Source organism: Nerophis ophidion, linkage group LG05, assembly GCF_033978795.1.
Source record: "Nerophis ophidion isolate RoL-2023_Sa linkage group LG05, RoL_Noph_v1.0, whole genome shotgun sequence".
In the NCBI taxonomy this organism is placed as follows: domain Eukaryota; kingdom Metazoa; phylum Chordata; class Actinopteri; order Syngnathiformes; family Syngnathidae; genus Nerophis; species Nerophis ophidion.
The window spans coordinates 50,313,288-50,340,727 of record NC_084615.1 but is presented as its reverse complement, the minus strand read 5'-3'; the positions used below and the strand labels follow the sequence as shown (position 1 = coordinate 50,340,727).

General features: G+C 39.5%; 2 protein-coding genes across 5 annotated transcripts; one reads left to right on the top strand and one right to left on the bottom strand.

The window, feature by feature from the left end:
• The first annotated feature begins 11,887 nt into the window (after nucleotides 1–11,887).
• zbtb25 (zinc finger and BTB domain containing 25) lies at nucleotides 11,888–18,510 on the top strand. Of its 4 annotated transcripts, none has more exons than XM_061901351.1 (3): nucleotides 11,888–12,007; nucleotides 12,273–12,445; nucleotides 17,283–18,510. In XM_061901351.1, exons 1-3 carry the CDS (start codon nucleotides 11,936–11,938, stop codon nucleotides 18,394–18,396), a joined length of 1,359 nt encoding a protein of 452 aa, XP_061757335.1. In that variant the 5' UTR covers nucleotides 11,888–11,935; the 3' UTR covers nucleotides 18,397–18,510. The 4 variants fall into 4 exon arrangements, with proteins under 4 accessions (XP_061757335.1, XP_061757336.1, XP_061757334.1 ...); XM_061901352.1 differs by having other exon boundaries at nucleotides 11,947–12,135; XM_061901350.1 differs by having other exon boundaries at nucleotides 11,947–12,183.
• LOC133553303 (C-1-tetrahydrofolate synthase, cytoplasmic-like) lies at nucleotides 18,406–25,969 on the bottom strand. Its single transcript, XM_061901355.1, has 11 exons — nucleotides 25,938–25,969; nucleotides 25,481–25,571; nucleotides 23,485–23,563; nucleotides 23,347–23,406; nucleotides 23,234–23,287; nucleotides 23,037–23,173; nucleotides 22,858–22,958; nucleotides 19,209–19,345; nucleotides 19,027–19,138; nucleotides 18,829–18,956; nucleotides 18,406–18,756 (listed from the first exon to the last, which is right to left on the bottom strand). Exons 2-11 carry the CDS (start codon nucleotides 25,567–25,569, stop codon nucleotides 18,712–18,714), a joined length of 942 nt encoding a protein of 313 aa, XP_061757339.1. The 5' UTR covers nucleotides 25,570–25,571; nucleotides 25,938–25,969; the 3' UTR covers nucleotides 18,406–18,711.
• Between the last annotated feature and the right edge of the window lie 1,471 nt (nucleotides 25,970–27,440).

Below are 27,440 nucleotides of genomic sequence, written 5' to 3'. Positions count from 1 at the left end.
CCAAAGCTTTCTCGTGCGCACGAGAAACTCGTGGCCACGAGATAGTTTTTATTTAAAAACATTTTTTTTTAATTTTTTTAAATAAAAAGTTTCTCGTGCGCACGAGATACATGTCTAAAAAAAAATCCCCATGTCCCTTTAGGGGCTCCGTAAAATTGTCAGGAAAGAAGAGGAAGGAATTTAAAAGGCAAAAAGGTATATGTGTTTGAAAATCCTAAAATCATTTTTGAGGTTGTATTTTTTTCTCTAAAATTGTCTTTCTGAAAGTTATAAGAATAAATCAATCAATCAATGTTTACTTATATAGCCCTGAATCACTAGTGTCTCTAAGGGCTGCACAAACCACAACACAAACCACTACGACATCCTCGGTAGGCCCACATAAGGGCAAGGAAAACTCACACCCAGTGGGACGTCGGTGACAATGATGACTATGAGAACCTTGGAGAGGACGAAAGCAAGGATGTCGAGCGGGTCTAACATGATACTGTGAAAGTTAAATCCATAATGGATCCAACACAGTCGCGAGAGTCCAGTCCAAAGCGGATCCAACACAGCAGCGAGAGTCCCGTTCACAGCGGAGCCAGCAGGAAAACATCCCAAGCGGAGGCGGATCGGCAGCGCAGAGATGTCCCCAGCCGATACACAGGCAAGCAGTACATGGCCACCGGATCGGACCGGACCCCCTCCACAGGGGAGAGTGGGACATAGGAGAAAAAGAAAAGAAACGGCAGATCAACTAGTCTAAAAAGAGAGTCTATTTAAAGGCTAGAGTAAACAAATGAGTTTTAAGGTGAGAATTAAATGCTTCTATTGAGGTGGCATCTCGAACTGTTACCAGGAGGGCATTCCAGAGTACTGGAGCCGGAACGGAAAACTCTCTATAGCCCGCAGACTTTTTTGGGGCTTTGGGAATCACTAATAATCCGGAGTCTTTTGAACGCAGATTTCTTGCCGGGACATATGGTACAATACAATCGGCAAGATAGGATGGAGCTAGACCGTGTAGTATTTTATATGTAAGTATTAAAACCTTAAAGTCACATCTTAAGTGCACAGGAAGCCAGTGCAGGTGAGCCAGTACAGGCGTAATGTGATCAAACTTTCTTGTTCTTGTCAAAAGTCTAGCAGCCGCATTTTGTACCAACTGTAATCTTCTAATGCTAGACATGGGGAGACCCGAAAATAATACGTTACAGTAGTCGAGGCGAGACGTAACAAATGCATGGATAATGATCTCAGCGTCTTTAGTGGACAGAATGGAGCGAATTTTAGCGATATTACGGAGATGAAAGAAGGCCGTTTTAGTAACGCTTTTAATGTGTGACTCAAAGGAGAGAGTTGGGTCGAAGATAATACCCAGATTCTTGAACGTGTCGCCTTGTTTAATTGTTTGGTTGTCAAATGTTAGAGTCGTATTATTAAATAGAGGTCGGTGTCTAGCAGGACCGATAATCAGCATTTCCGTTTTTTTGGCGTTGAGTTGCAAAAAGTTAGCGGACATCCATTGTTTAATTGCATTAAGACACGCCTCCAGCTGACTACAATCCGGCGTGTTGGTTAGCTTTAGGGGCATGTAGAGTTGGGTGTCATCAGCATAACAGTGAAAGCTAACACCGTATTTGCGTATGATGTCACCTAGCGGCAGCATGTAGATGATGAAGAGTGCAGGGCCAAGGACCGAACCCTGGGGAACTCCACACGTTACCTTAACGTAGTCCGAGGTCACATAGTTATGGGAGACGCACTGCATCCTATCAGTAAGATAAGAGTTAAACCAAGACAGGGCTAAGTCTGACATACCAATTCGTGTTTTGATACGTTCTAATAAAATATTATGATCGACGGTATCGAAAGCAGCGCTAAGATCGAGGAGCAGCAACATAGATGACGCATCAGAATCCATCGTTAGCAATAGAAAATTAGTCATTTTTGCGAGGGCTGTCTCCATAGAGTGATTTGCCCTGAAACCGGATTGAAAGGTTTCACATAGATTGTTAGAAGCTAAGTGTTCATTTAACTGCTCTGCAACCATTTTTTTTCGAAGATTTTTGAAATAAAGGGAAGGTGAGACACCGGTCGGTAGTTTACCATGAGGTCAGGATCGAGGTTAGGTCTTTTAAGAAGAGGATGAATAACCGCTTTTTTGAATGCTAGGGGAACAGTGCCCGAGGAAAGTGATAGGTTTATAATATTTAGCACTGATGGACCTAATAATACAAAGAGCTCCTTGATAAGTTTCCCAGGAAGAGGGTCAAGTAAACACGTTTTTTGTTTTATTCCATTTACACGTTGTAACAATTCCTCTAATGTTATTTCCTCAAAACGAGAGAAACTATTTTGGAGGGCAGTATCCACCGTATATAAATGAATGATAAATGGGTTGTACTTGTATAGCGCTTTTCTACCTTCAAGGTACTCAAAGTGCTTTGACACTACTTCCACATTTACCCATTCACACACACATTCACACACTGATGGAGGGAGCTGCCATGCAAGGCGCCAACCAGCACCCATCAGGAGCAAGGGTGAAGTGTCTTGCTCAGGACACAACGGACGTGACGAGGTTGGTTCTAGGTGGGATTTGAACCAGTGACACTCGGGTTGTGCACGGCCACTCTCCCACTGCGCCACGCCGTATCTGTGTTAATAGAACCCAGTTGTAGCTGGGACGGATTGTCTTTAATCTCCTTTCTAATGACTTCAATTTTCTTATTAAAGAATTGCATAAAGTCATCAGCTGAGTGGGTGGAGCTACTGGAAGGGGTGCCTTGTTGGGTTAGCGATGCTACCGTACTAAACAAAAATTTAGGATCGTTTTTATTACGGTGGATGAGATTTGAGTAATATTTAGCTTTAGCTAAGGTAAGCATGCGTTTATAAGTTATTAAACTATCACTCCATGCTTGATGGTGCACCTCAAGTTTAGTCGTGCGCCATTTGCGTTCCAGCTTTCGACATAATAATTTCTGAGCTCTAGTTTCTTCTGTAAACCACAGGGTACGCTTTTTTGGAGCCTTTTTTAACTTTAGCGGTTATCAATGGTTTCGTGCAGGGCGTCGATAAAGTTGTTAGTGAGGTTATCAATAGAGCCCACATACTTTGGGAATGGTGCCATTACCGAGGGCAGTAGGTCAGCAAGAGTTGTCGTTGTGGCCGTATTAATGTTGCGGCTGCTATAGCAGTTATTATTATTATTAGTTTGACGAACATGCGTCTGAACCTCGAATTTTATAAGGTAATGATCGGACAATACTTTAGTATACGGGAGTATCGTAACTTTGGAAACGGTGATACCCCTGACAAGCACTAGGTCTATCGTATTACCGTTGCGATGCGTGGGTTCATTTATTATTTGTGTGAGACCACAGCTATCAATTATAGTCTGGAGCGCTACGCACGGTGGGTCCAATGGGGTATTTATATGGATATTAAAGTCCCCCATTATGATTATATTATCGGCGTGTGTCACTAGATCAGCAACGAACTCTGAGAATTCATTGATAAAGTCCGAATAGAGCCCTGGGGGGCGGTAGATAACAGCCAGGTGTAGAGGCAGCGGTGTGACAGACCTCATAGCAAGCACCTCAAACGATTTATATTTATTATTTATGTTAGGGCTAAGGTTAAGGTTTTCGTTGTAAATTAGTGCGACCCCCCCACCACTTTTAAGAGGACGGGCAATATGCGTATGTGTAAAGTTAGGAGGACATGCCTCATTTAGCGCAAAAAAAGTCGTTTGGTTTAAGCCAGGTTTCGCTGAGACCGATGACGTTAAGATTGTTGTCTCTGATGATATCATTAACTAACAACGTTTTGGGAGATAATGATCTTATGTTTAAAAAACCTATATTATAGGTAGTGGGTTGTTTTAGGGAATATTTGATCAAATTATCCGTAGTAGCAATATTAATAATGTTGTGTTTATTATGCCCAGTGCATTTAGTGTAATTACGACCATATCTAGGAATTGATACGACGGGAATTTTCCGATTGTTTGTTTGTTGCTTTGATAAACTGCACGCATCATAGTTAGCCACCTCAGTAGAACACATGTCCAACTCTGAAACAATCAAAGCAGAAAAAACTTGTTCTAATTTAACTGACTCCTTACCCAGATCAGTAGTCTCGCATCTTCCATTTAAATCCGGCTTCAGGATGGAGGGAAGCGGTGTTCTGTGGGGATTAGCCTTCTGCTTTGTTTTTAGCCCCGCTCGACATCCGCGTTTCCGATCACACCGCTGGCGTCTGCTCCGTAGACGGCCCCCGCTGCTACTATACTCCCCTGCTTCACAGGCCGAAGCAAAGTAAAAAGATAAACCATTTTTTTTAAACAAGTGAAGACCAAGTCTTTAACATATTTTCTTGGATTTTCAAATTCTATTTGAGTTTTGTCTCTTTTAGAATTAAAAATGTCGAGCAAAGCGAGACCAGCTTGCTAGTAAATTTAAAAAAAATAAATAAATAGAGGCAGCTCACTGGTAAGTGCTGCTATTTTAGATATTTTTAGAACAGGCCAGCAGGCTACTCATCTGGTCCTTACGGGCTACCTGGTGCCCGCGGGGACCGCGTTGGTGACCCTTGCTTTAGAGATTTATTACTCAAGTAAAAGTAAGGAGTAGTCACTCAAATATTTACTTAAGTAAAAGTATGTTGTGAAAAAACTACTCAAGTACTGAGTAACTGATGAGTAACCTGTTTGTTTAATGATTACGGCAACAAAAAATGCACTAAAACATAAACATATATATATATATATATATATATATATATATATATATATATATATATATATATATGTATATGTATATATATATATATATATATATATATTTATATATATATATATATATATATATATATATATATATATATATATATATATATATATATATATATATATATATATATATATATATATGAAAAGTATGTTGTGAAAAAACTACTCAAGTACTGAGTAACTGATGAGTAACCTGTTGGTTTAATGATTACAGCAACAAATAATGCCCAAAAACATAAAAATAACAATGAGCAAATTCAGAGCCAGGAATATCTCTCAAGCAACTAAAACAATAATATATATTAAATAATAATACATTAAAATAAAAAATAAAAAAGGTATATTGAGCCACAATAACTTAACAGCACTATATAAATTATTTACTATATACATAAATATATACATACATTTATATATATATATACATTTACTTACATATATATATATATACATTTATATATATATACATGTATTTATATATATATATATATATATATATATATATATATATATATATATATATATATATATATAATTTATATAGTGCTGTTAAGTTATTGTGGATCAATATACCTTTTTTGTTTTTTATTTTAATGTATTATTATTTAATATATATTATTGTTTTAGTTGCTTAAGAGACATTCCTGGCTCTGAATTTGCTCATTGTTATTTTTATGTTTTTGTGCATTATTTGTTGCCGTAATCATTAAACAAACAGGTTACTCATCAGTTACTCAGTACTTGAGTAGTTTTTTCACAACATACTCCAATTTCTTGGATTTTACTAACGTCCCATCCAGCTTATGTCCGGCTCATATATATATATATATATATATATATGTATATATATATGAGCCGGACATGAGCTGGATGGGACGTCAGTAAAATCCAAGAAATTGGAGTTCTTATATTATTATATTATATACACACACAATATATATATATATATATATATATATATATATATATATATATATATATATATATATATATATATATATATATATATATACATATACATATATGTATATATATATACATATATATATATGATATGTGTGTGTGTGTATGTTTATGTATATATGAGGTAGATCACCTCGACTTGGTCATTTATTAAGTAATTGATTAGCGTTGAAAAACTTATTGGGGTGTTACCATTCAGTGGTCAATTGTACGGAATATGTACTGTACTGTGCAGTCTACTAATACAAGTTTCAATCAATCAATGAATGCCTACTGAGCCTTTATTCATTTTGCCATTTTTGTTCACAAGTTGAAGGTGTTTTAATGAATATACATGCATGTTTAACATATAGATTCCTATCTTTCATGAAGAGAAGAATATAAGTTGGTGTATTACCTGATTCTGATGACTTGCATTGAGTGGAATCAGACAGTAGTGCTGATAACGTCCATGTTTTCAAATGGAGGAGAAAAAAAGTTCCTCCTTTCTGTCAAATACCACATGAAAGTTGTTGGTTTTTGGCACCCCATTTGTCCAGCTTCCATATTCGTTTTTATACACTTTACAATAAATACATTGGCGGAAAACTCCGTAACTTGCTAGCTTGTTTGCGCTGGCTTTCGGAGACTCTTATTTTGTTAGCGCAGGCGCGATGGAGCGGCACTTTTTTTGTGAAGACAGGAACTGTGCGATCAGTCTTTAGGCTTTTGGCGGGAAGTACAGTTGAAATAAAAAGTGTATTTTTTCCTTTACACTTTTGATTGATTGATTGAAACTGTTATTAGTAGATTGCACAGTACAGTACATATTCCGTACAATTGACCACTAAATGGTAACACCCCGATAAGTTTTTCAATTTAAGTCGGGTTAAAAGTGAGACGGCCATGTGACCGCCTGGATCTTTTTGATTGGTCCAACGTCACCAGTGATTGCATGTGATTGGTGAAACGCAGGCATGCATAGATCCTACTTTGAAGGTCTGTCTTACAAACCAAAACAAACATTAACAGATCGATAAAAAAAAGTAGCCAGTAGCGAGCTGAATGTAGATAAATGGAGCGGCGTAAAAGTGGCGTTTCTTCTCTATAAATATACTCAAGTAAAAGTAAAAGTATGTTGCATTAAAACTACTCCTAGAAGTTCAATTTATCCCAAAAGTTACTCAAATAGATGTAACGGAGTAAATGTAGCGCGTTACTACCCACCTCTGAATATATTCCACTACTAACTTAACCTTCTCTTTCACTAACTTATTTTCCAGTATTCCCCTTTCTCTATTGTTTTTCCTACACTGTATTAAAACATGTCCTACACTTTCAATCTGATCACAATAGTAACACAGCCTGTATCATGTTTCCTTATCAATTTATCTCAACTATTTAGTTATGTATGTCCTTATGTCATTCTAGTAATTATATCTTCTTTCCTATTTCTATTCCTTCCTCTCATGAGTCTCCTCTGGACTTTGTAATACTCCCTACCTTTTGTTTCCATCCATCCATCCATTTTTCTACAGCTTATTCCCTTCGGGGTCGCGGGGGGCGCTGGAGCCTATCTCAGCAACAATCGGGCGGAAGGCCCGGTACACCCTGGACAAGTCGCCACCTCATCGCAGGGCCAACACAGATAGACAGACAACATTTGTTTCCTTATTCCAATCATCCTGCCACTTTTTATTGTGTTCTATCTTAACTTTATTCTTCACTTCTTCTTTACTGTGGTTCATCTCCACATTTACTTGTTTTAGTGGTTGCTTGCTTTGCGTACCTATCTGCTAATTCTTGCCCCACAATTCCTACATGAGTAGTACAGAAAGTAATGTTACCACATCTCCCGCTTTATTTATTGTGTAGATTGCCCAAACTATTTCATAAAATCAATATTGTCTTGTTTCTGATTCTATGTTTTTGATGCTGATCAAAGCACTGCTGGAGTCCAAGCACACAGCTGCTTTTCTTGCTTTATTTTCTTCTACCCAATTAACTGCCATATATTAATTCCGATCAATTCCCCCTTAAAAAACGATAAAAACGATAATTTTTTGCAGATTCTATTATTCAATACTATGTTTTTTGGTGGAATACCTGCTGCAGCTCTTACTTTATTATTTATAGTTGTTGAGGCATCTGTATATATTATGACACACTCTGAATATGTTTCCTCAATTCATTTTTCTATCTGGTACTTATTCAAACTTCAATTCTTTAAAAATTGCATATATATACATCTGGGATATTGTACATCCACTGTGGTATTGCAGGGATTGGTTCTGCAGGGCTAACATTAATATTGTCCATTTGAACTTTTTCACATATTCTCCTATTAGCCACCCGAAACTATTAATCTTTTTCTTCTCTTTCTTGGCAGTTGAGTAGCACTTGGTGAGTTGGATGTTCTTGCTTAAATTGAACACTTTCAAGTTTGTAGTAGCTTCACAACATAACCTTATTGCCTGTGACTGGATGCTGTCTATTTTCCTAAGTAATGTTTTTTTAAGCAGATCGATACATTATACATCCATAATCAATTACAAATCTAATTAAAGTAATATATATTGCGTTCAATGCCTGTCTTCCAGCCCCCCAATCGTTACCCATTAAAGTCCTTATAATTGTTAACACCTTTTTACTTTTCTCCTCAATTTTACGATGTGCATTGACCAGTATACATGTTTATATATTTATCAAACCATCCATACATCCATTTTCTACCGCTTGTCCCATTCGGACCCTATTCCAAAATATTTAAATACTTGTACATCTTCTATATTTTCTCCATAAAGTTTAATATGGAGCTTGTTTTGAACCTTCCTTTTTGTGAAATTCATGACTTTAGTTTTCCCAACAGAGAATCTAAAACCCCAAGCTGTTCCCCATTTTTTAACTTCATTTACCGCTTTTTGAATCTTCTTTTCTCTGTGATTTGTATTTCCACCTCTCTTCCACATCACTTAAACATCAGCAAACAGTGCCACCTCCAATAATTCTTCCACTTCACTAAACACTTCATTTATCATTATCGAAAATAGTACTGGACTTATTATACTCCCTTGCAGGGTCCCACTTTCCACTTCATATGTTGTACTAAATTCATTTTCTATTTTCACTAAAATGTTCCTACTTGTTAAGAAGTTTTTTAACCATCTGTACATTCTTCCTTTAATCCCAGTTGTATTTAATTTAATTAGCATCCCCTGTTTCCATAACATATCATGAGCTTTCCCTTTGTCAAAAAATACTGCAACCATACTATCTTTATTCATTTGCCCTTTTCTAATTTCCTCTTCTAACTGCTCAGCTGGGTTGTTTGTGTTTCTTCCTTCCCGAAATCCACTTTGGTAGTGTTTCAGTATTTCTTTGGACTCTAAATAATATAGTAGTTTTTCATCAAACATTTTTTCCATAAATTTGCCCAAATTTGAAGTCAATGCTATCGGGCTCTTCTAACTGCTCAGCTGGGTTGTTTGTGTTTTTTCCTTTCCGAAATCCACTTTGGTAGTTTTCAAGTATTTCTTTAGACTCTAAATAATATACTAGTTTTTCATTAAAAAAATTTTCCATAAATTTGCCCAAATTTAAAGTCAATGCTATCGGCCTATAATTACCTGCCTCTTCCGGGTCTTTTCCTGATTTGCATGTTAGAATTACTACAGCTTCTTTCCACTCAGCTGGTAATTATTCTTCATCATATACCCTATTATATGATTTAAAAACCACCACTTTGCCTATGTTACCTACGTTTTAGATCATCTGGTAACTCATCTGGTCTTTTCCTCGGGTCGTGTTTTTAACCTGTTACAATATTCGACCCATTTAATTAATAGAAAATTGAATATCTATCATTTTTCTAAAGCCAAAATCGTTATTATCAGTAATTTCCCCAATATTTAAATTAATTGTTTCTTGATTCTCTCTTTTCTTTTTCTTAATTTCTCTCTTTTCTTTTTCTTAATTTCTCTTCATTTCAAATTATCATTACTGTGAACTTTAACAAATGTTTGATTAAAAATTCTGTCTTTTCTTTATTTCCTACCACACACTGTGTCCCATCTTTCATCATGTGATGTTTATGTTCTCCTCTGATCCTTCACATGTTCTTTATCATTCCCCACACTTAGCCTAATGAAGTACTATTCATTGATTTACAAAATGTTCTCCAATACTCTTTATTTAATCTTTTTAATACACATATCTTACTTCAGCTTGTTGTTCTTATACTGGATCATATTTTGGAAATTAGGTGTTCTTCTTAATATTGTAAATGTTTTATTCCATTCTTTTATTGCGTCTGTGCATGCTTGTGTCCACCATGGCAATATATTCCTTCTTCTTCCTATTCTACTCCTTGGTATACTCTGGTTGGTTGCTTCCATTATGCACTTTGTAATATCTGTATTAAGTTGCTCAATATCTTGATACATCAATCTTCTTTAATTTAATGTCTACAATTTCCCTAAATTGTTCCCAGTCAGCATGATTGTACTTTTGTCTTCCTTCTTTTTTAGTGCTTTTTGTCCTTTGGTTTATGTTGATGTGAACAAAAATCAGGTAGTGATCACTTCCGTTTTTATCTACTTTCCACTCCAACTTTCTTGCTAACCCTAGTGTTAAATCTATTGCTGTTTCTTTACCCGTAACTACATCTAACCGTGTTCCCGACCCATCATTCACACACACCAATTATTTTTCCTCCAAAAATGCTTCTAATATTTCCCCATTGCAGTCATTCCTTTCACCCCACACTGTGCTATGTGCACTAAAGTCACCACACCAAATGATATTGCCACTCCAGTGCATGTTTCTTGAATACATATTTCATGTGGTTTATTTTCATACTATTAATCAATCCCTTTAACTCCTGTCCGTTTGCTATTAAACTTCTGGCATTCCACTGAACAATTAACATGCATATAATTTTTAATACATCACAGGCTGCCTGTGTCTTTTAGAGTCAATTTTACATTTATTTTATCTATCCTCACATGGTTTTGGCCTACTTACTCTATGAGCTGCTCCACCTCTTTATCCCGGCTCATCAGATGCTCCTGAAGGTACTGAAACCAAAGCGCAAGCCCAGAGGGGAGAGGGCCTTTTTCTGTTGCGGGTCCCAAACTCTAGAACAATCTCCATCTATATGTGAGACAGGCCCCTTCGTTCAACACATATTAGACCCGTTTTGCTTTTCAGCCGATATAAGACATTAAACTCTTTCCATTTAAACTGCCTTTTATTTAACTCATTGTTTTTAATTATTGTTTTACATCTGATCTTTTTGTTTGATATATTTGTTTTAGTGTGCCAATGAATGTCACACACACACTAGGTGTGGTGAAATTGGTCCTCTGCATTTGACCCATCGCCTTGATCACCCCTTGGGAAGTGAGGGGAGCAGTGGGCAGCGGCGGTGCGGCGCCCGGGAATCATTTATGGTGATTTAACCCCCAATTCCAACCCTTGATCCTGAGTGCCAAGCAGGGAGTCAATGGGTCCCATTTTATAGTCTTTGCCTTTTTACATTTTTTCTTGTCTGTGGTGTACAGCTCTTTGTTTTTCAACTAGTTGTCTTTACAGGGCTTTTTAAATAAAGTTGGTATGAACCCGAAAGGGACAAGCGGTAAAAAATGGCTGGATGGATGGATGGTATGATTCTTACATTAATGCTAACATTTATCATTTATACACACTGAAGTTTCTTATAGTAAAGCTAATATGTATCATTAATCAACAGTAATGTTGCTTATAAAAATGCTAACATGGATTATTGATAAACACTCATTTGTACATTGATGCTAATATTATTGTTAATAAACATAAAGGATTGTTGTATGCCTGCGATGAGGCCGCGACTTGTCCAGGGTGTACACCGCCTTACGCCCGATTGTAGCTGAGATAGACTCCAGCACCCCCCGTGACCCCGAAAGGGAATAAGCAGTAGAAAATGGATGGATGGATGGATTGTTGTATGCATGCAAAGGTAGAGAAAATAAAACATACAATAGTGACATTAGCCATGATCCTATCATTTAAAAGTTCTGAAATAAATCATGAACATTACACCTTTGACGCGATGTAAACAAACATATTTAAATACGTCATTGATTGAATTAACTCAATAATGCACGCGCACACACACACATGTAGTGCACGCCGGTTTTAGTGTGCCCGAGTTCACGTGACCAGCCAAGCAGTGAGATGTCGCGAGACTTGACGCAGTTTGGCGCCGAAACAATCATTTGGCTGACGACGCTCGTCTCTTTTTTGGCGGTAAGACAGCAATCAACAGATCAATCAGCCGTAGGGTGCACGTGAACCCGCATGCGTGCTTGCGTGCGACGGAGCGAATGTTGACAAGCACGCTGCTGCGTGACAATAAGATGACAATGGAGATGCAGGTGCGACGGAGGCCTGTGACTGCACGCACGCACGGAGCAATGTTGGTGGTGTGTGTGTGTGCGTGTGCGTGGGCATTGTCCTAATTGGTAAAAGGTGTGTCCAATATGCAAATGTGCCCTGTCTATGACGTCGTCAGATGGAGGTGTCGGCTCACAGCCTCTTCCTGCTGCAGCAGCTCAATGTGCAGCGAGAGTTTGGCTTCCTGTGTGACTGCACAGTCGCCATCGGAAACGTCTACTTCAAGGCCCACCGCGCCGTGCTGGCCGCCTTCTCCAACTACTTCAAGATGATCTTCATCCACCAGAGCAGGTCTGAACCACATCTGGACGCAGCCATAGCAATGTCTAGCATTGTTGGCAACGTCTGTAGCCATAGCAAAGTCAAGCATCTTTGGCAACGTCTAGCATTGTTAGTAACATCTGTAGCCATAGCAACGTCGTGCAAATCTACCAACGTCTGTTTTGATTGATTGATTGATTGATTGAAACTTTTATTAGTAGATTGCACAGTTCAGTACATATTCCGTACAATTGAGCACTAAATGGTAACACCCGAATAAGTTTTTCAACTTGTTTAAGTCGGGGTCTATGATAATCCATTCATGGTATTAGGGGTGTGGGAAAAAATCGATTCGAATACGAATCACGATTCTCACGTTGTGCGATTCAGAATCGATTCTTTTTTTTTTTTTTAATCTATATATATATATTTTTAAAAAAAAAATTTTTTTTAAATCAATCAGACAAACCAATACACAGCAATACCATAACAATGCAATCCAATTCCAAAACAAACCTGAATCAGCAACACTCAGAACTTAAATAAACAGAGCAATTGAGAGGAGACACAAGCACGACAAAGAGCAAACCAAAAGTTGTGAAACAAAAATGAATATTATCAACAACAGTATCAATATTAGTTATAATTTCAGCATAACAGTGATTAAAAATCCCTCATTAACATTGTCATCAGACATTTATAAAAATAAAAAAAAGAACAATAGTGTCACAGTGGCTTACACTTGCATCGCATCTCATAAGCTTGACAACACACTGTGCAATATTTTCACAAAGATAAAATAAGTCATATTTTTGGTTTGTTTAATAGTTAAAACAAATTTGCATTATTGCAATCAGTTGATAAAACATTGTCCTTTACAATTATAAAAGCTTTTTTTTTTTTTATATATCTACTACTCTGCTAGCATGTCAGCGGACTGGGGTAGATCCTGCTGAAATCCTATGTATTGAATGAATACAGAATTGTTTTGAATCAGAAAAATATCGTTTATGAATCGAGAATTGCGTTGAATCGATATATAATTGAATCGGGACCCCAAAAATCGATATTGAATCGAATTGTGGGACACCCAAAGATTCGTAGCCCTAACTTGGTATGCATATAGCCATGATGGCAACATCTAGCATTGTTAGCACAACTGTAGCCATAGCAAAGTCTAATATTGTTAGTAACATCTGTAGCCGTAGCAACATCTAACATTTTTAGTAACATCTGTAGCCACAGCAACGTCCAGCAAATTTAGCAATGTCTGTATGTAGCCATAATAGCAACATCTAGTATTGTTAGCACAATTGTAGCCATAGCAACGTCTTACATTATTAGTAACGTCTGTAGCTATAGCAACGTCAAAGTCTAACATTGTTAGTAACGTCTGTAGCCATAGCAACGTCAAGCATTGTTAGTAACATATGTAGCCATAGCAGCGTCTAACGTTGTTAGTAACATCTGTAACCATAGCAACTTCTAACATTGTTAGTGACGTCTTTTGCAGTAGCAACGTCTAACATTGTTACTAAAATCTATAGCCATAGCAATGTCTAGCAAATTTAGCAACGTCTATATGTAGCATAACAGCAACATCTAGCATTGTTAGCTAAATTGAAGTCATAGCAACGTCTAACATTGTTAGTAACATCTGTAGCCATAGCAACATCTAGCAAATTTAGCAATGTCTGTATTGTAGCCATAACAGCAACATCTAGCATTGTTGGCGCAATTGTAGCCATAGCAACATCTAACATTGTGAGTAACATCTGTAGCCATAGCAACATCTAGCAAATTTAGCAACGTCTGTATTGTAGCCATGACAGCAACATCTAGCATTGTTGGCGCAATTGTAGCCATTGCAACGTCTAACATTGTTAGTAACGTCTGTAGCCTTAGCAACGTCTAATATTGTTAGCAACATCTGTAGCCCTAGCAACGTCTAGCATTGTTAGTAACATCTGTAGCCATAGCAACGTCTAACATTGTTAGTAACGTCTGTAGCCATAGCAACTTCTAACATTGTTAGTAACGTCTGTAGCCGTAGCAAAGTCTAGCATTGTTACTAACATCTTTGGCCATAGCAATGTCTAGCAAATTTAGCAACGTCTATATGTAGCATAACAGCAACATCTAGCATTGTTAGCTAAATTGTAGTCATAGCAACGTCTAGCATTGTTAGTAACATCTGTAGCCATAGCAACATCTAGCAAATTTTGCAACGTCTGTATTGTAGCCATAACAGCAACATCTAGCATTGTTAGCGCAATTGTAGCCATAGCAACGTCCAACATTGTGAGTAACATCTGTAGCAATAGCAACATCTAGCAAATTTAGCAACGTCTGTATTGTAGCCATGACAGCAACATCTAGCATTGTTAGTGCAATTGTAGCCATAGCAACGTCTTAACATTGTTAGTAACGTCTGTAGCCTTACCAACGTCTAATATTGTTAATAACATCTGTAGCCATAGCAACGTCTAGCATTGTTAGTAACATCTGTACCCATAGCAACGTCTAACATTGTTAGTAACGTCTGTAGCCATAGCAACTTCTAACATTGTTAGTAACGTCTGTAGCCGTAGCAAAGTCTAGCATTGTTACTAACATCTGCAGCCATAGCAACATTTAGCAAATTTAGCAACGTCTATATGTAGCATAAGAGCAACAGCTAGCATTGTTAGCAAAATTGTATTCATAGCAACATCTAACATTGTTAGTCACATCTGTAGCCATAGCAACGTCTAGCAAATTTAGCAATGTCTGTATTGTAGCCATAATAGCAACATCTAGCATTGTTAGCACAAGTGTAGCCATACCAACGTCTTACATTGTTAGCAACGTCTGTAGCCATAGCAACGTCTAATATTGTTAGTAACGTCTGTAGCTGTAGCAACATCTAGCATTGTTAGTAACATCTGTAGCCATACCAACGTCTTACATTGTTAGCAAGGTCTGTAGCCATAGCAACGTCTAATATTGTTAGTAACGTCTGTAGCTGTAGCAACGTCTAGCATTGTTAGTAACATCTGTAGCCATAGCAACGGCTAACATTGTTAGTAACGTCGGTAGCCATTGCAACGTCTAGCATTGTTTGTAACATCTGTAGCCATAGCAACGGCTAACATTGTTAGTAACGTCTGTAGCCGTAGCAACATCTAGCATTGTTAGTAACATCTGTAGCCATTGCAACGTCTAGCAAATTTAACAACTTCTGTATGTAGCCGTAATAGCAACATCTAGCATTGTTAGCACAATTGTAGCCATAGCAACGTCCAACATTGTTAGTAACATCTGTAGCCATAGCAACGTCTAGCAAATTTAGTATTTTGATTGATTGATTGAAACTTTTATTAGTAGATTGCACAGTACAGTACATATTCCGTACAATTGACCACTAAATGGTAACACCCGAATAAGTTTCTCGACTTGTTTAAGTCGGGGTCTATGTTACTGAATTCATGGTAACGTCTGTATTGTAGCCATTATGGCAACATCTAGCATTGTTATCACAATTATAGCCATAGCAACGTCTAAAATTGTTGGTAACGTCTGTAGCCGTATTAACGTCTAATAGTGTTAGTAACATCCGTAGCCATAGCAACGTCTAATATTGTTAGTAACATCTGAAGCCGTAGCAACGTCTAACATTGTTAGTAAAATTGTTGGTAACGTCTGTAGCCGTATTAACGTCTAATATTGTTAGTAACGTCTGTAGCCGTAGCAACGTCTAATATTGTTAGTAACGTCTTTAGCCATAGCAACGTCTAGCAAATTTAGCAACATCTGTATATAACCATAATAGCAACATCTAGCATTGTCAACACAATTGTAGCAATAGCAACGTCTAACATTGTTAGTAATGTTTGAAGCCATAGCAATGTCCAGCATTGTTAGAAACATGTGTAGCCGTAGCAACGTCTAGCATTGCTAACGTGTGTAGCCGTAGCAACATCTAACATTGTTAGTAACGGCTGTAGCCATAGCAACATCGAACATTGTTAGTAACGTCTGTGGCCATGGCAACGTCAAACATTGTTAGTCACGTCTGTAGTCGTAGCAACATCGAACATCGTTAGTAACGTCTGTAGCCATGGCAACGTCGAACATTGTTAGTCACGTCTGTAGTCGTAGCAACGTCTAACATTCTTAGTAACGTCTGTAGCCATAGCAACGTCGAAAATTTTTTGTAATGTCTGTAGTCGTAGCAACGTCTAACATCGTTAGTCACGTCTGTAGCCGTTGCAACGTCTAGCATTGCTAACGTGTGGAGCCGTAGCAACATCTAACATTGTTAGTAACGGCTGTAGCCATAGCAACATCGAACATTGTTAGTAACGTCTGTAGCCATGGCAACGTCAACCATTGTTAGTCACGTCTGTAGTCGTAGCAACATCGAACATTGTTAGTAACGGCTGTAGCCATGGCAACGTCGAAAATTGTTAGTCACGTCTGTAGTCGTAGCAACGTCTAACATTGTTAGTCACGTCTGTAGTCGTAGCAGCGTCGAACATTGTTTGTAATGTCTGTAGTCGTAGCAGCGTCGAACATTGTTTGTAATGTCTGTAGTCGTAGCAACGTCTAGCATTGCTAATGTCTGCATCCATAACAACATCTAGTATAGTTGTAGTCATAGCAAAGTTGTTCACTATTGTTCAGGAGTTAACTTTGTGTGTGTGTGTGTGTGTGTGTGTGTGTGTGTGTGTGTGTGTGTGTGTGTGCGTGTGTGCGTGCGTGTGCGTGCGTGCGTGCGTGCGTGCGTGCGTGCGTGCGTGCGTGCGTGCGTGCGTGCGTGCGTGCGTGCGTGCGTGCGTGCGTGCGTGCGTGCGTGCGTGCGTGCGTGCGTGCGTGCGTGCGACAGTGAGTGCATCAAGATTCAACCCGCCGACATCCAGCCTGATGTGTTCAGCTACCTGCTACACGTCATGTACACAGGCTCGTGTCCCAAGCAGGCGGTGGAGCAGACGCGTCTGGAGGACGGCATCAAGTTCCTCCACGCCCACCAGCTGTGTTGCAAGAACGGCGAGGGCGCCACCGACGCAGCCGCAGACACGGTCCGCATGTCCAACCTGTACGGCATCCAGATCTCATCCCAGCTGGGCCCCAAAGAGGCGCCCCCGCTCTCCAAGACCATTGTAGGAGAGGGGGGACTGCGCAGCGGGCTGTCAATGGCCGTGGGCCTGGAAGGCGTCCAATCAGAGGGCCAGGGCTCATCTCTGCGGGACGTCCGCTCCGTAGCATCCGGCGACGACTGCGACGTCACGACCGCCATCAAGCAGGAGCGTCGGGATGATGAGGGCGGCGACGCGGGCCGGGGGACGTGGTCGCCAGTTCACGATGGCAACCTCGGTCAGAGCGCGGCGTTTAAAGAGCAGTCGCCTGTCCTCACTTGTCCTCGCTGCGGCCAGCGCTGCTCCTCACCTGAGGGCTTGCGGGAGCACCTGTTCAGCCATGCCCTCGACCCCGCCCTTTTTACGGAGGGGTTGTCACATGGCACAGAACTGCGCGCCAGTGGTGAAAATGCAGAACGTCTGGACGCGGGTTGCCTGGAGGAGGCGCTGCGTCAGAGCCGGGCTCTCGCCACTCAGCTGGCAGCTGAGCTCAGGAGGAGCCGGGCAGGAGCAGATGTCGGACTGACCGGCCCGGCCCCTTCCGCCACACACTCTCGTAAGCGAAAGATCACATGCGCCGTGTGTGGCGTGCGCTTCTCCCACAAGAGTCAGCTGCAGGAGCACATGTACGCGCACACCGCTAAGCCCACACGTCATCATCGCCACAGCCGCCTCTGTGGCCAGCTCTTCCACAGCTCCACCCACTTCTGTGAGGGCTCAGTGGAGCCAGGGACAGAGGGCGGGGCTTCAGCTGGTGCGCCACCTGAGGAGGCGAACAGAGAAGCGCAGGACAACGGAAGCTCCTGTTACTCGCTCGACTCCGAGATCTCTCAGGAGAGTGCGGACGTAGGACAGGGCGAGTGATGACACCACTTCCTGTTCAGTCACCTGACTTAAAGCAGTGACTTTAATTTATTGACACACTAGTCTATGTGAAGTTGGTCTTTGTTTTCAAAGTAAAAGCTCTGCTCGAAAAAGCTTCCTTGTCGTTCTGCTTTTATTTTGACAGTTTCAAATCCTGATCATGTGACTAGTGAACACGATGGTCGTTGTCGTGGTGACGAAAGCTTACAAGGTTGCTGAAAGGGAAGAGAAAATAAATGGGAAGGGCTTGGGGTGTTTGGTGAGGGTGACATCGCATCCTTCATCGTCTTCATCAGCAAATTTATTTGGATGACATCAGTCCATGTTGGCAAGGAAGCGCTGAGCACTGATCACCGTGTTCTGTGACAAACACACTGCATCAGCGTTGCCGCGGTAACTTCCTGTAGTGGCACGCAAGAAATAAAGTCCTACCTGCATGAGCATGGCCACCGTCATTGGTCCCACCCCTCCTGGAACTGGAGTGATGTACCCTGCTTTCTGATTGGCTGAGGGGTAGTGGACGTCGCCAACCACGCGCTTGCCGCTCGCCTTGGTTTTGTCTAGCCAAGCGGAAACAAACGCTAAAGCTAGCTCAACCCCATGACGTCATCACATGATGCTAAGGCTCACCTGGCACGTGATTGATTCCACAGTCAATGACCACGGAGCCCTCTTTCAGCCAATCCCCATGCACCATTTCTGCTTTCCCCGCCCCCACCACCAGGATGTCTGCCCTGCCCACCTGCAGACATGAAGTGCATGCTTGTCATCCGTCACCTCTTCACCGTCGTCTTCCTCGCGAAGGCCGTCACCTGCTCAGGTAGGTCGCGCGTCTTTGAGTGGCAGGTGGTGACGGTAGCGTGATGCCACAGCAGCAGGTCATGCATAGGCGCGCCCACGATCTTGCTGCGGCCGACCACCACAGCGTGTTTTCCTGCCACGCCCACACCTGCAGCCGGCACACTCATTGACAGGGGGTCTGGCTATTTTACACATAATAGCACCTAATGGCCAGCTAGTGCATTATATTCCTTTTTAGTAGAGATCGACTGTTTATCGTATTAATGTCAGCCTTTTTTTTTTTTTACAACTACAGCTGAACTACATTAGCAGCAGTGATGGGCAAGCTACCTGGAAAATGTAGTAAGCTAAGCTGCAACTTACTCTCGATTAAATGTAGCTTAGCTGCAGGGGAAACTATCCCCTGACAAGCTACACGGCAAAAGTAGCTTGCCAGATCCAAGCTCCATTTAATGGCATTTATATCTATGGGCCCACATGTATAATATCAATGTTAATTTAACTGAGTTTAAAAACACAGATCCAATAACTGTCCATTAATACCCCACTGTATGTATTTATTTAGTTTGCTTTTCTTTGGCCCACTCCTATAATGTTTTTGATTTTCTCTACCTACAGTAAAAAAAAAACAGAATCCATCTATGTATTGACAAAATAACAATGAATGGTGTGTTGTTTGCGAACAGTTGGTAATGGTTACGTGCAGTAAAACTTTTCATGAACCTCAACTCACCTTAATGTGTGTTTCTAAATTTGTGTTGGATGTCTTGGATGAAGAGAGAAGTTATGATTTTGGTTCACAGAGTAGACAAATTAAAAAACTAAGGTTTTGGGCAATGTTTTCTCTAAACGGATACATTTGTCTAAATTTGGCCGGGGACACGCATTATTGTGGGTTTAATGCATGTAATATTCATCACTACAGGAAAAATATAATCTGCAGGACAAAATCCCTCTGCCATTTTCAGTTATGTATTTTTCTTTTGAGTCAGCTTGAAGCGTCCCTCTGTCTCTGACTCCCTCGTCGTCATGTGACATGAGTGGGTGACTGTTATGATTTTGTTTACTACAAACCCCGTTTCCATATGAGTTGGGAAATTGTAATATTTGTAAATATAAACGGAATACAATGGTTTGCAAATCCTTTTCAACCCATATTCAGTTGAATATGCTACAAAGACAACATATTTGATGTTCAAACTGATAAACACTTTTTTTTTTGCAAATAATCATTAACTTCAGAATTTGATGCCAGCAACATGTGACAAAGAGGTTGGGAAAGGTGGCAATAAATACTGATAAAGTTGAGGAATGCTCATCAAACACTTATTTGGAAAATCCCACTGGTGTGCAGGCTAATTGGGAACAGGTGGGTGCCAGTATTGGGTATAGAAGCAGCTTCCACGAAATGCTAAGTAATTCACAAACAAGGATGGGGCGAGCTGTCGTATTTTACGCTTCATAATGCCCCACACATTTTCGATGGGAGACAAGTTTGGACTGCAGGCGGGCCAGGAAAGTACCCACACTCTTTTACTACGAAACCACGCTGTTATAACACGCGGCTTGGCATTGTCTTGCTGAAATAAGCAAGTCGTCAATGATAACGTTGCTTAGGTGACAACATATGTTGCTCCAAAACCTGTAAGGACCTTTCAGCATTAATAGTGCCTTCACAGATGTGTAAGTTACCCATGCCTTGGGCACTAATACTCCCCCATACCATCACAGATGCTGGCTTTTGAGCTTTGCGCCTATAACAATCCGAATGGTTATTTTCCTCTTTGTTCCGGATGACAAGCTGTCGAATATTTCCAAAAACAATTTGAAATGTGGACTTGTTGGACCACAGAACACTTTTCCACTTTGCATCAGTCCATCTTAGATGAGCTCGGGTCCAGCGAAGCCAGCGGCGTTCCTTGGTGTTGTTGATAAATGTCTTTTGCTTTGCATAGTAGAGTTTTAACTTGCACTTACAGATGTAGCAACCAACTGTACTTACTGACAGTGGTTTTATGAAGTGTTCCTGAGCCCATGTAGTGATATCCTTTACACACTGATGTTTGTTTTTGATGCAGTACTGCCTGAGGGATCAACGGTCCGTAATATCATCGCTTACGTGCAGTGATTTCTCCAGATTCTCTGAACCTTTTGATGATTTAACGGACCGTAGATGGTGAAATCCCTAAATTCCTTGCAATGACTCGTTGAGTAATGTTCTAAAACTGTTCGACAATTTGCTTACAAATTAGTGACCCTCGCTCCATCCTTGTTTGTGAATTACTTAGCATTTCATGGAAGCTGCTTTTATACCCAATCATGGAACCCACCCGTTCCCAATTATCCTGCACGCCTGTGGGATGTTCCAAATAAGTGTTTGATGAGCATTCCTCAACTTTATCAGTATTTATTGCCACCCTTCCCATTTTCTTTGTCACGTGTTGCTGGCATCAAATTCTAATGTTAATGATTATTTGAAAAAAAAAACGTTTGTCAGTTTGAACATCAAATATGTTGTCTTTGCAGCATATTCAACGGAAAATGGGTTGAAAATTATTTGCAAATCATTGTATTCTGTTAATATTTACATCTAACACAATTTCCCAACTCATGGAAACGGGGTTTGTAGTTTTGATGATCTGCCTTATCTTGCCTCTGATTGGCCAGTCCTTAATGATTTGCCCTAACCTTAGCCAATTGTGATTCATCATACGACCACCAAACAACCATCATGGGTTTTCTCTGTATGTATGGATGTTCTCATTTATCTAGGTCATTGTATTTTCTCCATATTTCTTTAGGCCTGGATTGGCAGTCCATTTTCTCTCTTTATAGCTTGTAGCTTTGATGTAAGTACCTCACTACATGGCTTTAAAAGTAGCTAAGTCACAGGAAAAGGTAATTGGTAAAATAGTAGCTATGCTACCGCCAAGCTACTGGAAAATGTAGTTAAGCTACATAGCTTAGCTATATGTATCTGGTTACTCTCCAAGACTGATACAATAAATACACATATGATACCAGTATTTATCATTTATAAACAAATAATTAGTGAAGTAGATAGTAAAAATCACTTGAGAAAAGGTCTCTTTTTGTTACAGCACAATTTTATTGTACTTTTTCATTCATTCAAGAATAAAAAAAATACTCTCATTGTCAATAATTCTCCCCAAATATGTTTTGATATCTGAAAGGGCATTTATTTGAGTTCTTATTCTCTGCTCAGATGCTTTCTGCACTGTTTGGTGGTAAATTGACCACAACATTAGCGTCGTATAAGACGTTATGTCGCTACCTCAGGGGGTGGTGATGGGTGATGGGTCAAATGCAGAGAATAATTTCGCCACACCTAGTGTGTGTGTGACAATCATTGGTACTTTAACTTTTTACTTGTCCCGAACTGTTCTGAAAATTAAAAAAAAACAAAAAACTTATAGCCTTGTCCAGCTGTTTACTTACTAGTTATGCTCAGCTAACTTTTACTACAAATACTCCAAATACCGGTAAGATATTTTACTACTTATAATCGGTATCCGCTCTAAAAACAAACATATCGGTCGATCTCTAATTTTTTAGCAACTTCAAACTTTGTGCATGTTGTTTTGTTTGACTTCATGTCAAGAGTTAAAGCGTGTGTAGGTGTGTACTTGTGTGTGAGACCTGTCTGTCTGATTAGTTCCATGCAGCCGTTGGGTGTGCATGGGATGAAACAATTGTTCAAGTCTCCACGAGACAACTTCCCTGCATTGATGCAACTCAGCCTACACACAAACACACACACTTTAATAGCAGGTCAAAGGTCGTGATGAAAATGATGTAATGGTGGAAGAAAAGCTCACCCGTCCACGTCTTTGAGCGGCGAGACAGCGTCGGTGATTAGCTCCATGTCGATGGCGTGCACAGAGTCCAGAGGAAGTTGGACAATAAGGCCGTGCACAGATGTGTCCTCGTTGACGGACATGATGGTCCTCAGCACCTGCGAGACCACCAGAAGTCATCACCACATAAAGACCCCTCAAGGACTGACGACACCCACCTCCTGTTGTGTGGATGTGTTGGGCAGCCTCACGTGCGCGGCGTCAATGCCCACCTGAACGACACACACACACGTCAGCATGTCTCTGGCACATGTCCAACATGTTGACAAACCTCAGCTGCAGCTTTCATTTTACTGCTGATGTACAAGTTGGAGTCTTCTCTGTTTCCCACCTGCACACACACACACAAATACATACAAATACATACACACACGCATTTTGCATAAGATGTTACACTCTTGAGACTGACCTGTAGAACCACCAGACTTGGTCTGAACTCTGACATCTTCATCTTGTCCACTTCCTTTTTCAGCCTCTCCCTCACCAGCCTGAGGACATGTTGGACACTTGTTAAGACATGTTGAAACATGCTGAAACATTCGCATAAACATGCTGGAACATACTTAAAAACCATGCTATAACAGATAGAGTAACATGCCCCAACATGCTAAGAAACATACTCAAACGTAGTAAGAAACATACTGAAACATATTAAAAAACATGCTGAAACATAAGTAACATACCAAAAAAACATATACGGAAGCATAGTAAGGGACTAAAACATACTAGGAAATTTACACACGCTCAGAAACATACAAAGAATACTGCTATAACATGATAAGATACAGTATGCTGGAAAAAATAAGAGATAGAAACATACTAAGAAATAAAACTGAAAAATACATTACTAAGAAACATACTTAGAGTCATGCTGAAACATATTAAGAAAGATTACTGAACATACTAAAACTACATGCTGAAACAAAAAACAAAATAAATTTAGTGCGACATAGAAAAAAAAATACTAGGAATTTTACTGAAACACACTAAGAAATATAGTGAAACATGCTGAAACACACTGAAACATAATGAGACATACTGAGAAACATACTAAAACATGTCAAAACAGTAAGAAATATTGTAAAACCTACTAAAAAACATGCTGAAGCATTCTAAAAAACGTACAGAAACATAGTAACATTTGGAAACATACTAAAAACAATACTGCTTAGAAACATACTGAAACATATTAAAAAACATGCTGATTGCTGAAACATAATAGAAAACATACTGAAATATATAAAAAAAATACTAACACATACTAAGAAACATGTTGAAACATACAAAAAACATACTGACACATACTAAGAAACATGTTGAAACATACTATGAAACATACTAAAAAATACTGACACATAAGAAACATGTTGAAACATAATAAAAGACTTACTGAAACATTCAGAAACTAACATGGTGCGGCGTGGCTCAGATGATAGAGCAGCCGTGCTAGCAAATTGAAGGTAACAGTTTAGATTCCAGCTTCCGCCATCCCAGTCACTACCATTGTGTCCTTGGGCAACACACTTTATCCATGATCTTTCTCCCAGTGCCACCCACACTGGCTTTAGGGGCGGCATGGCGTAGTGGGTAGAGTGGCCGTGCCCGAAACCTTAGGGTTGCAGGTTCGCTCCCCGCCTATTCACATCCAAGTCGCTACCGTTGTGTCCTTGGGCAGGACACTTCACCCTTGCCCCGGTGCCGCTCACACTGGTGAATGAATGATGAATGAATGATAGGTGGTGGTTGGAGGGGCCGTAGGCGCAAACTGGCAGCCACACTTCCGTCAGTCTACCCCAGGGCAGCTGTGGCTATAGATGTAGCTTACCACCACCAGGTGTGAATGAATGATGGGTTCCCACTTCTCTGTGAGTGCTTTGAGTATCTAACAATAGAAAAGCGCGATATAAATCTAATCCATCATTATTATTATTATAAATGTACCTTTAATGTCAACATCGGGTTTTACAATGTAAAGCGCTTTGAGTCTCTTGATAAAAAAACACTATATATATAATTCTCTTCACTTCACACACTAAGAAACATACTGAAATATACTAAAAATATACTGAAACATACTTAGAAACATGCTGAAACATAAGAAACGAAGAAACATCCGCAGAAACATTGAGAAACATGCTAAAAAACATTCTGAAACTTATAAGAAACATACTACGAAACATACTAAGAAACATATAAGAAATATACTGAAGCATACTTAGAATCACAATGAAACATATTTAGAAACATGCTGAAACATACTTAGAAACATACGGAAACATAATAAAAAAAACATGCTGAAACATACTAAAAAAACATGCTGAAACATTAGGAAACATGACGAAACATTGAGAAACAAAGGGATGGACTGGAGTCGAAACAGGACACTTACTCAGTCACTTACTCACTTGGATGTTGTGTTTCCAGAAATGACAGTTGCTATGGAGCGTCTGCCACCATAACAAGAGGACATGTGGTGGCGTAAGAGAGAGAACATTTCTGAGAGAAGCAGGAGGAACGAAGAAGCATGATGATCTCATGATGAAGTAAAGGATCGTGTATGTTGTAGTACTTCTTTTACACTAAGTTCTAGCTACTTCATGTATATATCACCCTTTGTACTTCATGTACATATCTACCCAGATACAAGTACTTCATATGCAGAGCTTCTTATGTACTGTATGTATGTAACAAGTACATATCTACTCTTTGCAATGTATTTACATAAATGTGTCGTGTATATTTACATGTAGTGTACAATTATGCAGTGTATGTACACACTGTATGTTGAACATAAAAAGAAACAGGTAACATGTAAAGACGAAGACAAATGGTGACCACAAAAATGGCATTATGGCGTCCTACCTGAGTGACCAACGTACAACGACTGTGTATGAATGTGCGTGCATGTGTGTAGTGGTGTGTGTAATGATTGACCACCCGGTGTGTGTGTGTGTGTGTGTCTGTTTTTGTATTTCTACCCGTCTTGAGACATCAACAAGGAAATGTACCTTTCAGATGAGGACCGGTGAACAAGTTAGGAATGAAATCATGGTTCCAATATGGGAAACCATTGCATCTAATAGAGAATGTCTCACTTGCACCCCTGGTGGTGAAATCTATTAAAATGAGAGTGGTCCCAAAAAGGATGGATTTTTCAAATTGACTGTGTGTCGGTTTAAAAAGTGCTCCCCCGCTTGTCAACATATAAAATAACAAGTGTTTGTAAAAATTTTAAGTGCTCCCCGTCTGGTCAACATATAAAATAGCAACACCGTGGATTGAACTTTCACAGTATCATGTTGGACCAGCTCGACATCCATTGCTTTCGGTCCCCTAGAGGGGGTGGGGGGGGGGGGGGGGGGGTTGCCCACATCTGAGGTCCTCTCCAAGGTTTCTCATAGTCAGCATTGTCACTGGCGTCCCACTGGATGTGAATTCTCCCTGCCCACTGGGTGTGAGTTTTCCTTGCCCTTTTGTGGGTTCTTCCGAGGATGTTGTAGTCGTAATGATTTGTGCAGTCCTTTGAGACATTTGTGATTTGGGGCTATATAAATAAACATTGATTGATTGATTGAAAAATTTGAAGTTCTCCCCCTCTGGCCAACATATGTAATAACAAGTGTGTGTAAGAAATTGAAATGCACCCCCTTTGGCCAAAATCAATGAAATGCAGCTGAGACAGGCTCCAGCGACCCCAAAAGGGACAAGCGGTAGAAAATGGATGGATGGATGTATATAGAGACATACTGTAATAACTTGAAGTAAATAATGAAGATTAAAAACCAATTACAAAAAAGTTCAAAAAATTTTTTTTTTTAATTAAAAACAGTCTGTGTTGACTGTTTCTATAAAATTGGGAGCAATTTCTCATATTCTTTCTGTTTCCGTAATATCGCAATATTTTCTTGTAAAATTATTACTTTCTTAAGTAAAATTATTACTTTTTAATGCAAAATGGTGACGTTTGTAATATAAAATTCCAACTTTTATCACAATATTGCCCATTTTATTGTTGTTCTTGTAAAATAGTGAAATTTTTTCAGTCAAATGATGACTTTTGTCTTAGTTTTGCCAAGTGAAATTCTGATTATTATTATAATATATTGCCCAAAGTTTTCGTATGAAAATTATTTCTTTTGTTGAGTAAAATTACAACTCGTTTCATAAAATCACCAAAATTTGAAGTTTTCCTTGTAAAATTCTAACGTTTGTCATAATATTGCAAAAATGTTCAGGGGTTTTTTGCCTTGAGTAAAATTACGACATTTATTATAATACCGCCAAAGTTTTTTTTGTGAAAAATTGTGACCTTTTTCTTGTGAAAGTCCAACTAATTTTTCACAAAGAGCTTTTTTATATTTGCAT